Source organism: Heteronotia binoei, chromosome 2 (genome assembly GCF_032191835.1).
Source record: "Heteronotia binoei isolate CCM8104 ecotype False Entrance Well chromosome 2, APGP_CSIRO_Hbin_v1, whole genome shotgun sequence".
Lineage (NCBI taxonomy): Eukaryota > Metazoa > Chordata > Lepidosauria > Squamata > Gekkonidae > Heteronotia > Heteronotia binoei.
Window position 1 is genome coordinate 195,581,121 of NC_083224.1, and position 15,135 is coordinate 195,596,255.

Sequence of the window (15,135 nt, forward strand, 5' to 3'; positions counted from 1 at the left end):
CTGCTGTAGCCAATCCTCCTGGAGCTTTTAGCAGGCCCTGTAAGAAAAGCCCTGTAAGCTCTTGGTGGATTGGCTACAGCAGGGGTGCGTGGCCTAACGTGCAAAGGAGTTCCTACTACGAAAAAGCCCGTCTAATTCTCATCAGTGGGGCCATCGGCAGAAGAGGAAAGGCCAGCCAAGCAGTCTTCCATCCAGCTCCTTCCCAACCAAAAAAATTTTTTGCCTTGAACGTCATTTGTAATTCTGCGGATTTTTAAAAATTCTATGCGCTGATTTGGGAGCCATTTTTGGCCCGGAGGGGGAGAGGTTGTAAAATAAAGAAATGTATATGCACAAGTGACAATTAAGCCAGGAACGCTTCCTAAAGGTGATGGGTTTTCTATGGGAACAAGAGATGGCAGAGTTTTGAAAGGAATCCTATCTTGATGTCGTCGCTTCTCTCAGTGCAACGGGTCACCTCGCCGAGTGGGTCTGATCCAGCGCTGGCCCGGGTACCAAAATATCAACTTCCGGTTCCACATTTCTCACCCTTTCTTTTTGCTAGGGATTGAACAAGAAATAGGCCCTGCCCCCTATCAAGGGGGCACTTGTGGTTGAGGTTGCCAGAAATTCTTGGCAAATGCTGGAAGATTTTGAGGTCGCTGCTGGGGAGAATGGAATTTGGGGAGAGTATCACATCAAGGTCAGGGCTTTTTTGTAGCAGGACCTCCTTCGCCTATTAGGCCACACCCCACCCCGATGTAGCCAATCCTCCAAGAGCTTCCAGGGCTCTTCGTACAAGGCCTACTGCAAGCTTCAGGAGGATTGGCTACATCAGGGGTGTGACCCAGGGCTTTTTTGTAGCAGGAGAACTCTTTTGCATATTAGGCCACACACCCCTGATGTAGCCAATCCTCCCAGAGCTTACAGGGCTCTTTGTACAAGGCCTACTGCAAGCTCCAGGAGGATTGGCTACATCAGGGGTGTGTGGCCCAGTATGTGAAGGAGTTCTTGCTGCAAAAGAAATCTCTGCTTCTGGCTGACATTTTAGGAATTTCACCTGATTTCTAATGGTAAAGACCACAGATGCATTGGGAAATTTGTACAACATCACTATGGAGGCTGTTTTTGGCCATTTGTTCCCTCCCTCAGTTTCTCAAGGTGTGGAGATTGGAGGCAGGATGTTTACCCACCATGGGTGGGCAAATGGCAAATACACTTGAGATGATAAACCAGCAGTTTTTAAACTGGGTTTGAGGCAGGTAGAATTCTAACTGGAGTTCCTTTGCCTATTAGGCCACACACACACCCCGATGTAGCCAATCCTCCAAGAGTTTACAAAAAAGAGCCTTGTAAGCTCTCGGAGGACTGGCTACATCAAGGGTGTGTGGCCTAATATGCAAAGCAGCTCCTGCTAGAATTCTACCTCTGGTTTGAGGTAGCCTGAAGCTTATCAGAGTTTGAGTAACAGAAAGGTCAGGGATGGTCAGACTCTGAGGGTCCCACACTTTTTCCCGAATGCTAGTCCTACAACCAATGGCTGGAGGAGGTGACATGACATCATTTCCGGGGGAAATCCAGAAGCGATGTCAGTCCACTCTTGGAATAGAGAGCTACTGTGGTGTAGTGGTTAAGAGCAACATACTCTGCTTTACTCTGCTCTGGTAAGACCTCACCTGGAGCATTGTGTTCAGTTTTGGGCACCACATTTTAAGAAGGATATAGACAAGCTGGAAGGGGTCCAGAGGAGGGCGACGAAGATGGTGAGGGGTCTGGAGATGAAGTCCCATGAAGAAAGGTTGAAGGAGCTGGGGATGTTTAGCCTGGAGAGGAAGCGGCTGAGAGGTGATAGGATCACCATCTTCAAGTCCTTGAAGGGCTGTCATCTAGACGATGGTGTGGAATTGTTTTCTGTGGCCCTGGAAGGTAGGACCAGAACAGATGGGTTGAAATTAAATCTAAAGAGTTTCCGGTTCAGCATTAGGAAGAACTTCCTGACCGTTAGAGCGGTTCCTCAGTGGAACAGGCTTCCTCGGGAGGTGGTGGGCTCTCCTTCCTTGGAGGTTTTTAAACAGAGGCTAGATGGCCATCTAACAGCAATGAAAATCCAGTGAATTTAGGGGGAGGTATTTGTGAGTTTCCTGCATTGTGCAGGGGGTTGGACCCTGGAGGTCCCAACTCTATGATTCTATACTCTATTTTGGACATCTGGGGCAGATTCCACACTAACCTTGCTGCGGTCTCACATTCCTTTTTCCCGCAGTGCTTCTGCTCCATTTTGCACACGCTGCTGTGAAGCTATGACTTGCCCCGCCTCTTTCCTGAGTCCACTCCGCAGCTGTGGGATTCTCTGAAAACCAGATTTTGAAGCCACAGAGAGAACTTGGGAAAGAGGCAGGACAAGTTGCAGCTTCACAACGGCGTGTGCAAAATCGGGCAGGGAAAAAGGAGCATGGGACTGCAGCGAGGCTAGTGGGGAATCGGCCACAGTTTGATTCTACGCTCTCCACGTGAAGTCATCTGGGTGACCTTGGGTCGGTCACAGCTCTTTCAGAGCTCTCTCAGCCCGAAATAGAAGCCTAACAATAAATAGAAACAATGGCAACACAGTATCAATGGGATATCCAAAAACAACTGTGCCAAAAATGCCAAACACTTGATACAAAATGCAAAAATTGTATCTATTATAAGAGTGTATAAGCATCCAAAACATAAAAAGGTAAAGGTAGTCCCCTGTGCAAGCACCAGTCGTTTCCGACTCTGGGGTGACGTTGCTTTCACAATGTTTTCACGGCAGACTTCTTACGGGGTGGTTTGCCCTTGCCTTCCTCAGTCCTCTACGCTTTCCCCCCAGCAAGCTGGGGACTCCTTTGACCGACCTCGGAAGGATGGAAGGCTGAGTCAACCTCGAGCCGGCTACCTGAACCAGCTTCCCCTGGGATCGAACTCAGGTCGTGAGCAGAGGGCTCCGACTGCAGTACTGCAGCTTTACCACTCCGCACCGCGGGGCATCCAAAACATACAAGAGTATTAAAAATATAAGTCCAATGAGCAAAGTCCCATACAGAGGCATCCCATTTCATAGGGTGACTCCAAAGATATTCATAAATCTTCTTTGAGTGAAATACTTCAGAGTAATCCAGAAGCGAGGAGTCCTCCCACTGGTGTCGGCTTCCAAAGGGAAATTCACCTTCACGTGATCACCGGTTTGCTACCACGTTCCGCTGCGATGCAGCTTCTTCATAAGCCAACTCATAAAGTCATCCTGGCAAAACCTCCTACACGCCCGTTTTCAGTATTCTAAAGCGACGGCTCTAAATATAAGCCTACCTCACCATCTAGTGCTGTATAACTGTGAAACATTCAGGATGCCGGACAATCTTAGGATCTCCTGGCTATGCATACACAATGCATGCTACAATGAACTAGCTCTAGGAATCCCCCAAAACTCTATGGATTACCAATAGAATTTCGAGTGATTCCCAGAATTTCGAGTGCCCTCTACATGGGGCTGCCTCTGTGCCGAACCCGGAAGCTGCAGCTAGTGCAGAACGCGGCTGCTAGACTGCTGTTGGGGCTCCCAAAGTGGGAGCACATACAGCAGGGGCTGCGTGAACTGCACTGGCTGCCAGTTATATACCGGATTCGTTACAAAGTGCTGGTTATTACCTTTAAAGCCCTATATGGCCGAGGACCTGCCAACCTTAGGGACCGTCTTTCCCCGTATGAACCCCAGAGAGCGCTGAGGTCAGCTGGGAAGAACTTGCTGACTATCCCCGGGCCAAGAGAGGTAAAGCTTCAGAGTACCCGTGATCGGGCTTTCTCGGTTATGGCTCCACGCCTATGGAACCAGCTCCCAGAGGATCTGCGGGCCCTGCAGGAATTTGAACAGTTCCGCAGGGCCTGCAAGACCACCCTTTTTCGATTGGCCTTCACCGACTAAGGGAAACTGCTAGTGGAATCTATATAATAGCACCGATATGTTAATTTTAATGATTTTACTGATTTTAGAGTTTTAGTAGAATTTAATTAATGTGTTAATTAGTTATGTTTAAATACTTTGTAAACTATTGTATTGACTGTGTTGTTAGCCGCCCTGAGCCTGCTTCGGCGGGGAGGGCGGGATATAAATAAAAATTTGATTGATTGAGAGAGGAATGGCATCGCTTCTGGGTTTTCTGAGAGCCAGTTTGCTGTAGCACTCTAATCATGGGTGGGTAGTCTTAAATCTGTATGCATATACGGCCTTAGGATGATGAAAATCCCTGATGCAGAGTTACGGGGAGCGAAGTCTTTATGCCCAGAAACTTCATAGCAGATGCAACAATGTGGCTTTCAGGAATATTCTGCCAGGGAAGCAGAATCTCCGATTTTGTTACAGGGGAATTCATTAGCAACCCTTCCCGTTTACGCTGAGAGAAGTCAGATGACGTGTTGGCCTCTTTTCAACTACTCTGCCTCTATGTATTAACAGGGTTCTAAGGAGTTTTACGAACCGGGTTTTCTCGTCCGCGTCCGTTTTTCAAAAGTCAACCAGTGAAGGCATGTTTACACACAGCTCTTTGGTTTGTGGTTAGAGCTCACCTTGTCCAGTGTCTAGCGTGCTTTGCTGTCCTGCATAGGAGAACCGCAAACAAACCTCATTTGAGACCCAGGAGGACAATTGATTTCTGACTGTTTCATTTCAAAGGCAGCCCAGTTGGGGAGAACACGATTCCCTTTGCCGCAACCACCCTGTGTGTAAACAAGGCCTCAACTGCGCTTCTGTATTTAATTGATTTTGTTCGCCGGTGAGGGATATGTTTAGACCTCAACAGATTGTCTTCTTCGTTTTTTTCTTTTTCTTCTTCTTCTTCTTTTTCTTTTTTCCTGTCGTTCTTTTCAAGTCGCGGCCTGCAAATCGTGTCGATTAGAGAAAACAAAAACAAACAAAAATGTTAGGCTTTTCTTGTTTCAATACATTGTTTCTTTCTTCTTTTTTCTCTCAGAGAACCTAAAATTTGGGTGTTTTCCCTCCCCCCAAAAAACCAGACTGTGTCGCTTTAACCCTCTGTGTGCCATGGCCGGTGCTAAGGCGTGCTACGGAGGCTGTGTTGTGGCGGATGTGCAACTGTGTGCTGCGCACGTCTTTTGCAAGAACTGCTTCTTGTTGTCTTTTCGTGCACTAGCGATAAAGGAGGAGGCAGGCCGGGGAGAGGGTGGGGAGAGATTTAGCCAGGGCGGATGAAGAAGGGGCTGGACAGAAGTGGAAAGACAGGCTGGGGCGGGGAGCAGTCAGGAACCTATGAGCCCTATCACGATGGAACCAGAGTTCGGGAGGAATTGTAGCGGCAAAATGTACTGAGGGCTAAAGAGGATGAAGAAAGGGATGCAGGCAGACTGGTGTTTTAGTACAGACTACATATAATAATTTAATAATATTAACATTATTATTTATTTTAACACTACTAAATAATAATAACAACAACAACAACATCAACGACAACGACAACAGCTGCTGACCTTAGGGTTGCCAGGCCCAACTTAGACAATATCTGGGGACTTTGGAGGTGGAGGCAGGAGTCGTTCTCATTCCCTAAAATAAATAAAAATGCAGCCGTGCAGTTGCCCAGAATAGTCTCCATTTCCTTGTCCCCTGGCAGCTAAACTTCCACTAAATGAAAGTGAACACACACACACTCTCGCAAAGCAGCCGAAATAAACACAGTTAGCAAACACACACTTTTGTGATCTCACTAGGGAAATTTTCTCCCAGGAGTTGCTGAATATAACTGTCTGCTGTATTTCAACCAACTTTTTCAGACTAATAGCGAAATGAAAGAACAGCCAAGGGGGTGGAGTTTTCCTCCAATCAAATAGAGGGGCTGAGAGCCATATGGATCTGTCTGCTCACCCTGCCCCTCTGCAGCTTTCCTCTTGCAAGATTTAAAGGTGTACACACATTCAGAAACACAAACAGTTGCAATCCTCTTCTAAATCTGCCAAGGTTTGAAGGAATGTGGTGGTTGTTGGGGCGGGGCTTCCCCCTACTGGCCAGCTTGCTGGCAGTGGGGGGGGGGAGCCTAAAAAACCAGACCGAGGAACTGCCAAGTCTAGCCAACCTCCAGGTGGGACCTGGAGATCTTCTGAAATTGCATTAACTCTGCAGGCGATAGAGAGCAGTTCCCCTGGAGAACATGACATTAACCCCTGTCGAGGGCTCTCCTCTCCACGAACCCCACCCTCCCTAGGCCCCAGCCCTCAAATCTCCAGGCATTTCAAAAACCTAGAGTTGGAAACCTTGTTAACAACAATGTGTGTGTAGATAGATAGATGATTGAAAGAGAGAGAGGGGGGGGGAGGGAGAGAGAGGGAGAGAACACTGCCTCTGTTCAAGGCAGTTTTCAGGAAAAGGACTTGTTCCTCCGATAATAGGGTTACCAGGTCCCCTCGCCCGTTGAGTGAGGGGACTGGAGGGACATTCTGGCAGTGGACGGAGATGTAGCATGACGGCCCCAACACAATGATATCACACAACATCTCCACCGCCCACCCCCGGAACATTTCCACTCTCAAAACCATAGTTTGCCTGAACATAAGAGAAGCCACGTTGGATCAGGCCAATGGCCCATCCAGTCCAACACTCTGTGTCACACAGTGGCCAAAAAACCCAGGTGCCATCAGGAGGTCCACCAGTGGGGCCAGGACACTAGAAGGCCTCCCACTGCGTCCCCCCAAGCACCAAGAATACAGAACATCACTGCCCTAGACAGAAGAACATAAGAGAAGCCACGTTGGATCAGGCCAATGGCCCATCCAGTCCAACACTCTGTGTCACACAGTGGCCAAAAAACCCAGGTGCCATCAGGAGGCCCATCAGTGACACCAGAAGGCCTCTCACTGTTGTCTCGTCAAGCACCAAGAAAACAGAGCATCACTGCCCCAGACATAAGAATGTAAGGGAAGCCATGTTGGATCAGGCCAATGGCCCATCCAGTCCAACACTCTGTGTCACACACACACATATATTGGCCACTGTGTGACACAGAGTGTTGGACTGGATGGGCCATTGGCCTGATCCAACATGGCTATATATATACACTGTGGCTAATAGCCACTGATGGACCTCTGCTCCATATTTTTATCCAATCCCTTCTTGAAGCCATCTATGCATGTAGCTGCCACTACCTGTGGCAGTGAATTCCACATGTTAATCACTCTTTGGGTGACGAAGGACTTCCTTTTATCCGTTCTAACCCGACTGCTCAGCAATTTCATCGAATGCCCACGAGTTCTCGTATTGTGAGAAAGGGAGAAAAGGACTTCTTTCTCTACTTTCTCCATCCCATGCATAATCGTGTAAACCTCTCTCATGTCACCCCGCAGTCGACGTTTCTCCAAGCGAAACAGCCCCAAGCGTTTTAACCTTCCTTCATAGGGAAAGTGTTACAATGGTATATCCCTATTACTGTATTCCAGTAACAAGTTACAAGCCCCCTGGTTAGGGGTGGGGAGGAAATGTCTGTGGCTGGAACAGGGTCCCACGCACACTGCAGAAGTATTTGTCCCACAAGGGTAGAACATCAGGGATTCTGCAAAATAGCCAACTGCTGTTCATACAGATGGGAAAGAGATGGGCTTGGATCCACTGGAGGGGTGCTGCAGTTGGAAGGATCTCCGTCTTTGAAGCATTGTTTGTTCTCCTTCCTCCTCCCACTGCAGCCTCAAATCCCCCCCCCAGTGTTGTTTCTGGAACAGAGGGGAGCCCCATGAGAAATATTTGGGGGGGGGGGGCATTTTTGGACTACAGTAGGAAGGGGGAGGTGAAAAAACCAGGTTCGGCAGGTGGACATCCTTCCATCTCCAGAAACGCTCTGTGTGATCCAAGTTACCGCCTCTGTGCATTCTTTTAAAACATTGTGAAGTTTTGTTTTTTGTTTTTTTTAATGCAGGCAACACCTGGAAACTCACAGTATTTTATGTTTTCGGGGCTTTTTTGGCAGCAGGAACTCCTTTGCATATTAGGCCACACACCCCTGATTTAGCCAATCCTCCAAGAGTTTACAGGGCTCTTAAGAGCCAGTTTGGGGTAGTGGTGAAGTGTGCGGACTCTTATCTGGAAGAACTGGGTTTGATTCCCCACTCCTCCGCTTGCAGCTGCTGGAATGGCCTTGGGTCAGCCATAGCTCTGACAGGAGTTGTCCTTGAAAGGGCAGCTGCTATGAGAGCCCTCTCAGCCCCACCCACCTCATAGGGTATCTGTTGTGGGGGAGGAAGGGAAGGAGATTGTAGGTCACTCTGAGACTCTGTTCTTGAAAGGGCAGCTCCTGGGAGAGCCCTTTTAGCCCTACCCACCTCACAGGGTGTCTGTTGTGGGGGAGGAAGGGAAAGGAGATTGTAGGCCGCTCTGAGACTCTGTCCTTGAAAGGGCAGCTTCTGGGAGAGCTCTCTCAGCCCCACCCGCCTCACAGGGTTTCTGTTGTGGGGGAGGAAGGGAAAGGAGATTATAGGCCACTCTGAGACTCTGTTTCAGAGAGGAGGGCGGGATATAAATCTGCAGTCTTCTTCTGTAAGCTCCAGGAGGATTGGCTACTTCAGGGGTATGTGGCCTAATATGCAAAGGAGTTCCTGCTAAAAAAAAAAAAGCCCTGTATTTATTTATTAAGACATTTGATCCCCCACCTTGCCTTGTGTTTCAAGGTGGCTTGCAATAATAATTCAAAACATTTTCAGTTTAAAATCAAACATAGAATAGAAAACCCCAATGGACATAAGTGGACGTGAAAGACGTGAAAGAGACATGGGAGTCAGAAATTGGGACGGGGGGAGTTGGGCACCAGCTATGGAAGTGGCACATACATGAGGGGCAAACAACAGCTAGTTAGGAAGTGGAGTGAATCTGCCCTGTGTTGGGTGGAGCAAATATAGTCTTCAGAGAAAGACCTGAGATTCCCCCAGAAGGGGCCACTGTTTTCCAAACGACTGTCTTTGCTGTTTGCATGCAATGTCGCACCAATGCTAACTCCCTTGTCCCATCTGCTTTGCTCACGAGTCTTTGGGGAACGTGATGGGTTTGGGGGGGGTGGGGGGGTGGAAGTGGAGGGTGGCATGAATCTAGGGACCCGGGTTGGAGTTCCATCTTGCTTAACCCAGCGCTGAGTGAGTATGTCAGGCTAGAACATGGGATCCGACCCCCTACCTCAACGCCCCAGAAAACTGAGGAGCATTCAGCTGTGAGATGGTGCATTAAAGTGGAGTCTCAGGAGCCCAGGACTTTTTTTTGCTCAGGAACTCCTTGGCCTATTAGGCGACACACCCCTGATGTAGCCAATCCTCCACGAGCTTACAGGGCTCTTAATACAGAGCCTGCTGTAAGCTGCTTTCGAACTGTGGTGCTGGAGAAGACTCTTGAGAGTCCCTCGGACAGCAAAAAGATCCAATTCGTCAGTCCTAAGGGAAATCAACCCAGACTGTCCCCTGGAAGGTCAGATGCGGAAGCTGAAGCTCAAATCCTTTGGCCACCCAATGAGAAGGGAGCCCTCCCTGGAGAAGACTCTTGAGAGTCCCTCGGACTGCAAGAAGATCCAGTCAGTTCGTCCTAAAGGAAATCAACCCTGACTGTTCCCTGGAAGGTCAGATGCTGAAGCTGAAGCTCAAATCCTTTGGCCACCCAATGAGAAGGGAGCACTCCCTGGAGAAGACCCTGATGCTGGGAAAGACAGAAGGCCAAAGAAGAAGGGGACGGCAAAAGAGGAGATGGCTGGACAGCGTTACTGATGTAACAAACACGGATTTGAGCAGACTTTGGAGGATGGTGGAAGACAGGAGGGCCCGGCTTTGTCCACGGGCTTGCAAAGAGTTGGACTTGACTGTGCGACTGAACAACAGCAAACTATAAGCTCCAGGAGGATTGGCTACATCAGGGGTGTGTGGCCTAATAAGCAAACAGAGCCAAATCTAGGGGGGAGCAGAGGGGGTGCTTACCCCGGGCGCTGCTGGAGGGGGGGGGGTGCCAAATTGGATATGGAGTCATTCTATTCTATGGGCCCATAAGATAGAATGGGCCTATAAAGGGGCATCATTTTTTTAATTTTGCCCTCCCCTCAAAAACTTGTAGATCCAGTCTTGTATGCAATGGAGCTCCTGCTACCCCCCCCAAAAAAAGCCCTACTGGGGCCTACCATTGGGGGAAGAGTGACCCCCCCCCTCCCCAGTCAAAGCACATCCTTAGTATGGACCACTCACAAGTTCTGTGGGCAGCGTTGCCAAATTCCCTGCGTCCTGGAGTGGGGGACTTATGTGTGCAAAGCATGCGCACGATGCAAGGCGTTTCTGGGAAAACTCTACGGTTTTCCTGGACGCTCTAGCCATTTTGGAGGGGGGAAACTCTATGGTTCCTATCGTACCATCGAGTTCTCCCTCCCAAATGGTTAGCGAGTCCGGGAAAACCATAGAGTTTTCCCGGAAATGCCTAGGGCGGCCGCTGCACACCGTTGCGATGCCGTCGTACCAGCGACGTAGGGAGGGGTTCCCCCCCGCCGGCCCAATGCGGGCTGGCAGGTTGGGTGGGAATCTTCCAGGTGGGGGAACCCCCGCCTGGACCAGGGGTTTGGCAGCCTTATCTGTGGGTTACTTCATGGGGCCAGAACTGGCTTCACAGACCCAGGTCCTTCCCCCGTGGTGTGTGATCTTTAAGCCATCGTCTTCCGTAGAAGCCCTTTTCAGGCACCAGATCTCCAAGTCAGCTTCTTCCATAGAAACCCTTCCCAATAACCTCAGTCTCGAAAGAGATGGGGAGAAATACACCCTGATCTTAACACCCCGTGTCCCTAAGTTGATTTGAGCCTAAGGAAGACCGGCACACAAAAAGCTGGAACGGTTTGTGAGGAATGTGAGCGGTTGGGCCCTCGGGTGCCTTACCTGAGGAACAGCCATATTTGCAGGGCTTTTTTTGGTAGCAGGAATCTATTTGCATATTAGACTACACCCCCCTGATGTAGCCAATCCTGCAAAAGCTTACAGGGCTCTTCGTGCAGGGTCTACCGTAAGCTCCAGGAGGATTGGCTACATCAGGGGGGTGCTGCCTAATAAGCAAAGGAGTTCCTGCTACACAAAAAGTCAACTGATCAAAGCCACCAGGTATTACACCGTCTTAAAAACATAAGAACAGAAGAGAAGCCATGTTGGATCAGGCCAATGGCCCATCCAGTCCAACACTCTGTGTCACACAGTGGCCAAAAAAATTATATATATATATACACACACACACACTGTGGCTAATAGCCACTGATGGACCTCTGCTCCATATTTTTATCTAAACCCCTCTTGAAGGTGGCCATGCTTGCGGCCGCCACCACCTCCTGTGGCAGTGAATTCCGCCTGTTAATCACCCTTTGGGTGAAGAAGTACTTCCTTTTATCCATTTTAACCTGTCTGCTCAGCAATTTCACTGAATGCCCACGAGTTCTTGTATTGTGAGAAAGGGAGAAAAGTACCTCTTTCTCTACTTTCTCCATCCCATGCATTATCTTGTAAACCTCTATCATGTCACCCCGCAGTTGTCTTTCAGTTTGCAAAAATATATTATAAGGATCGTGTACAACACATAACAGACAATACAATAACGGTAGAGGCCGGCAGTGTTGGGGCCTTTTAAAGTACCAGAAACCCCAAGGAGGCAAAAAAACTCGTCTCCAAATGAAAAGATATGTCCAAACTTGGAAATAGTCCAACTGAAATTCACAAGGTGGATGCTCCTAAGGAACATAGTTTTAATGCAGCCGCTTTCTTAAAAAGACGTCTCTTTTGATGACATTTCCATTCTTTCTTCACTTTGACGGCTTAATTATTTAGGAACCCTGTTCTGCATTCTCTAATCACAGCATTAAGCTTCTCAGTTTGGTGTAGTGGTGAAGTGTGCGGACTCTTATCTGGGAGAACCGGGTTTGATTCCCCACTCCTCCACTTGCACCTGCTAGCATGGCCTTGGGTCAGCCATAGCTCTGACAGAGGTTGTCCTTGAAAGGGCAGCTGCTGGGAGAGCCCTCTCCAGCCCCACCCACCTCACAGGGTGTCTGTTGTGGGGGAGGAAGGGAAAGGAGATTGTGAGCCGCTTTGAGACTCTTCGGAGTGGAGGGCAGGATATAAATCCAATATCATCTTCTTCTTCTCATTTCAGTGTGAACACCGGGCTCTTGTTTTGTACACAATCCTTATAATATATTTTGCAAAGACGGTGTCATTGGTGGCTTTGATCAGTTGACTAATTACACCAAGTGCCCTTCAAGCAGCAGACAAAAAAAGTCAGGCTAGCAAACATCTCAGAATTTGAGTCTTTATAGATTGGACCTTTTGTGTCAGCTGACTACGTCAGTGAACTGCACTATCACTTTCTGGCCATTGGGTGGTGCCCAAGTGCAGCAGGTAGCGAGCCAGAGAAGTTCCGTTTCCCAGGTGTGACAAAGAGTGCCATTGGGGTTCACTTGCTAGAGTGCCCCCCTTTGCGATTTCTGGCAGCTTAACGCATCTTCGGTGACTTTACTATCCCAAAAATGAAGGTCGGATTTGGGTACCCTGCAACAGCATCAGGGTAGGCCTCCCTAAACCTTCTGATCAATAATAAGATAGAATTTGGGTTGCCAGCAACTTTCACTCCAATTGATGATAGTTTGATACTGGTTCTTTGGGCCCAGAAAGCTCCGTTGCCATCTGTCCCAGCTGATGACACCCCATGTGTTTTGGGGTGAGGAAGGGTTTCCCTGAAGTATGCAGGAGTCAAGAAGGGACAGACTTCAGCAGGCGGATATATTCAGAAATGAACCAAGCGGATCAGACGTGCCAAGGAATGGCAGATGCTTTTGGTCTGAAGGTCAAAGAAAGAATTCGCGTTTTGTATAATGGGGTCAGTTCCCTGCCCCGACATGTATGCAGTTCTAAAGCCAGGACTTTGTCTCTTAATAGCTAGTTGGTCTTTTGAATGATGGGGTTGTTGGGGGGAGGGGGTAGAGTTAATTTTTCTGTTACTCCATTTACCTGCTTCTGGGGCCTGTCTTTTTCTGCAGAAAGAACGGTTTGTCAAATTGCTGGACCAGCTACACAATTCTCTTCGGATCGATCTCTCCATGTACCGGGTAAGCGTATCCTGTGGAAACATGCTGGGGATTTGACTGTGGCTCACATATACTAGCTGTGAGATGAGCTGACTCAAAGTTATTGTAAGCCCCCTTCCTGGAATTTTCAGCTTGAAACACAACAATTCTGATTGTTTTGGTGTTACAAAAATTCGGTAAAAGGTTTAAGAAAATTCGGTTTCCCGAACCTGGTTTTATTTGAATGAAATGGATTAAAACCTGATGGATTCTGCACTGTTTGCTCTTTGATCTGATTTTGGATGCCTCCATGCATGCATCCATACATGTGCGACATAATTTCAAAGCAGGCTCCAAGTTGGGTAATAAAAGGTCAAAGTAATCCCCTGTGCAAATACGGGGTTGTTACCGACCCATGGGATGACATCACATCGCAACGTTTTCTTGGCAGGCTTTTTACAGGGTGGTTTGTCCTTGCCTTCCCCAGTCATCTACACTTTCCCCCCGGCAAGCTGGGAACTCCTTTTACCGACCTCGGAAGGATGGAAGGCTGAGTCAACCTCGAGCCTGCTATCCGAACCCAGCTTCCGCCGGAATCGAACTCAGATCATGAGCAGAGCTTGGGTAGCAGTACTGCAGCTTTACTACTCTGCACCACGGGGCTTGCCTCAAGCTTGAGTAATACTATTACTGTAATAGAGAAGGTGGCTGAAGTATTTGAGCTTCAGCATCTGAGCTTCCAGGGAAAGTTAGGGTTGATTTCAAATCAGTCAGTCCTAAGGGAAATCAACCCTGATTTAGGGGAGGGACGGTGGCTCAGTGGTAGAGCATCTGCTTGGGAAGCAGAAGGTCCCAGGTTCAATCCCTGGCATCTCCAAAAAAGGGTCCAGGCAAATAGGTGTGAAAAACCTCAGCTTGAGACCCTGGAGAGCCGCTGCCAGTCTGAGAAGACAATACTGACTTTGATGGACCAAGGGTCTGATTCAGTATAAGGCAGCTTCATATGTTCATATATGACTGTTCCCTGGAAGGTCAGATGCTGAAGCTGAAGCTCAAATGCTTTGGCCACCCAATGAGAAGGGAGCCCTCCCTGGAGAAGACTCTTGAGAGTCCCTTGGACTGCAAGAAGATCCAACCAGTCAGTCCTAAGGGAAATCGACCCAGACTGTTCCCTGGAAGGTCAGATGCTGAAGCTGAAGCTCAAATACTTTGGCCACCAAATGAGAAGGGAGCACTCTCTGGAGAAGACTCTTGAGAGTCCCTTGGACTGCAAGAAGATCCAACCAGTCAGTCCTAAGGGAAATCAACCCTGACTGTTCCCTGGAAGGTCAGATGCTGAAGCTGAAGCTCAAATACTTTGGCCACCCAATGAGAAGGGAGCACTGGAGAAAACCCTGATGCTGGGAAAGACAGAAGGCCAAAGAAGAAGGGGGCGGCAAAAGAGGAGATGGCTGGACAGCGTTAGTGATGTAACAAACCCGAATTTGAGCAGACTTCGGAGGATGGTGGAAGACAGGAGGGCCTGGCGTGACTTAGTTCATGGGGTCGCAAAGAGTCAGACTCGACTGTGCGACTGAACAACAAAGCAGAGAAGGGCAAGACAGGAAGGAGAGATGGGTTGCTTGTCAGCTAGAAGATATGGCTGACACTCACACTGGTGCCGCAATAGCAGCCGTGTTGGTCTGAAGCAGTAGAACAAAATAGAAGGCCAGTAACATCTATAAGGCCAACGAAGTTTTATTCAGAATGTACGCTTTCGTGTGCATGCATACTTTATCAGACGATGAAATGGGGTAGAGTAAGCAGTGCTACATATAGCTGGTGGTTAAGAATGCAAAGTGGTACAAAGTCAGAATCCAGCGGCAAAATAGTGACATGAACAGAAAACTCACAGAAACTTATGTGTAGATCTGCCACCACTGTTGTTACAGTTGTGTGTGTATGTGTATTTTTTTATATTGGGCGTTTTCCCACAGAGCTTACCTCGGAGCGACGTCCCTCTTCACCGCGCAGCGTCTGCGCGGATTTCCCACCAACTTCTCCGCATAACCAGGAAGAGCCGCGGCTTTTGCGTCGCTAACGTAAACTG

General features: G+C 48.6%; 1 protein-coding gene across 1 annotated transcript in view; it reads left to right on the forward strand.

Annotated features, from left to right (window-relative positions):
* The window catches only part of UNC13A (unc-13 homolog A), a 230,988-nt gene that overhangs the window by 127,730 nt on the left and 88,123 nt on the right, over positions 1 to 15,135 (forward strand). Inside the window, exon 23 of the mRNA XM_060233129.1 lies at positions 13,020 to 13,088. Coding sequence (XP_060089112.1) covers positions 13,020 to 13,088 — 69 coding nt within the window. The remainder of the gene's footprint in view (positions 1 to 13,019; positions 13,089 to 15,135) is intronic.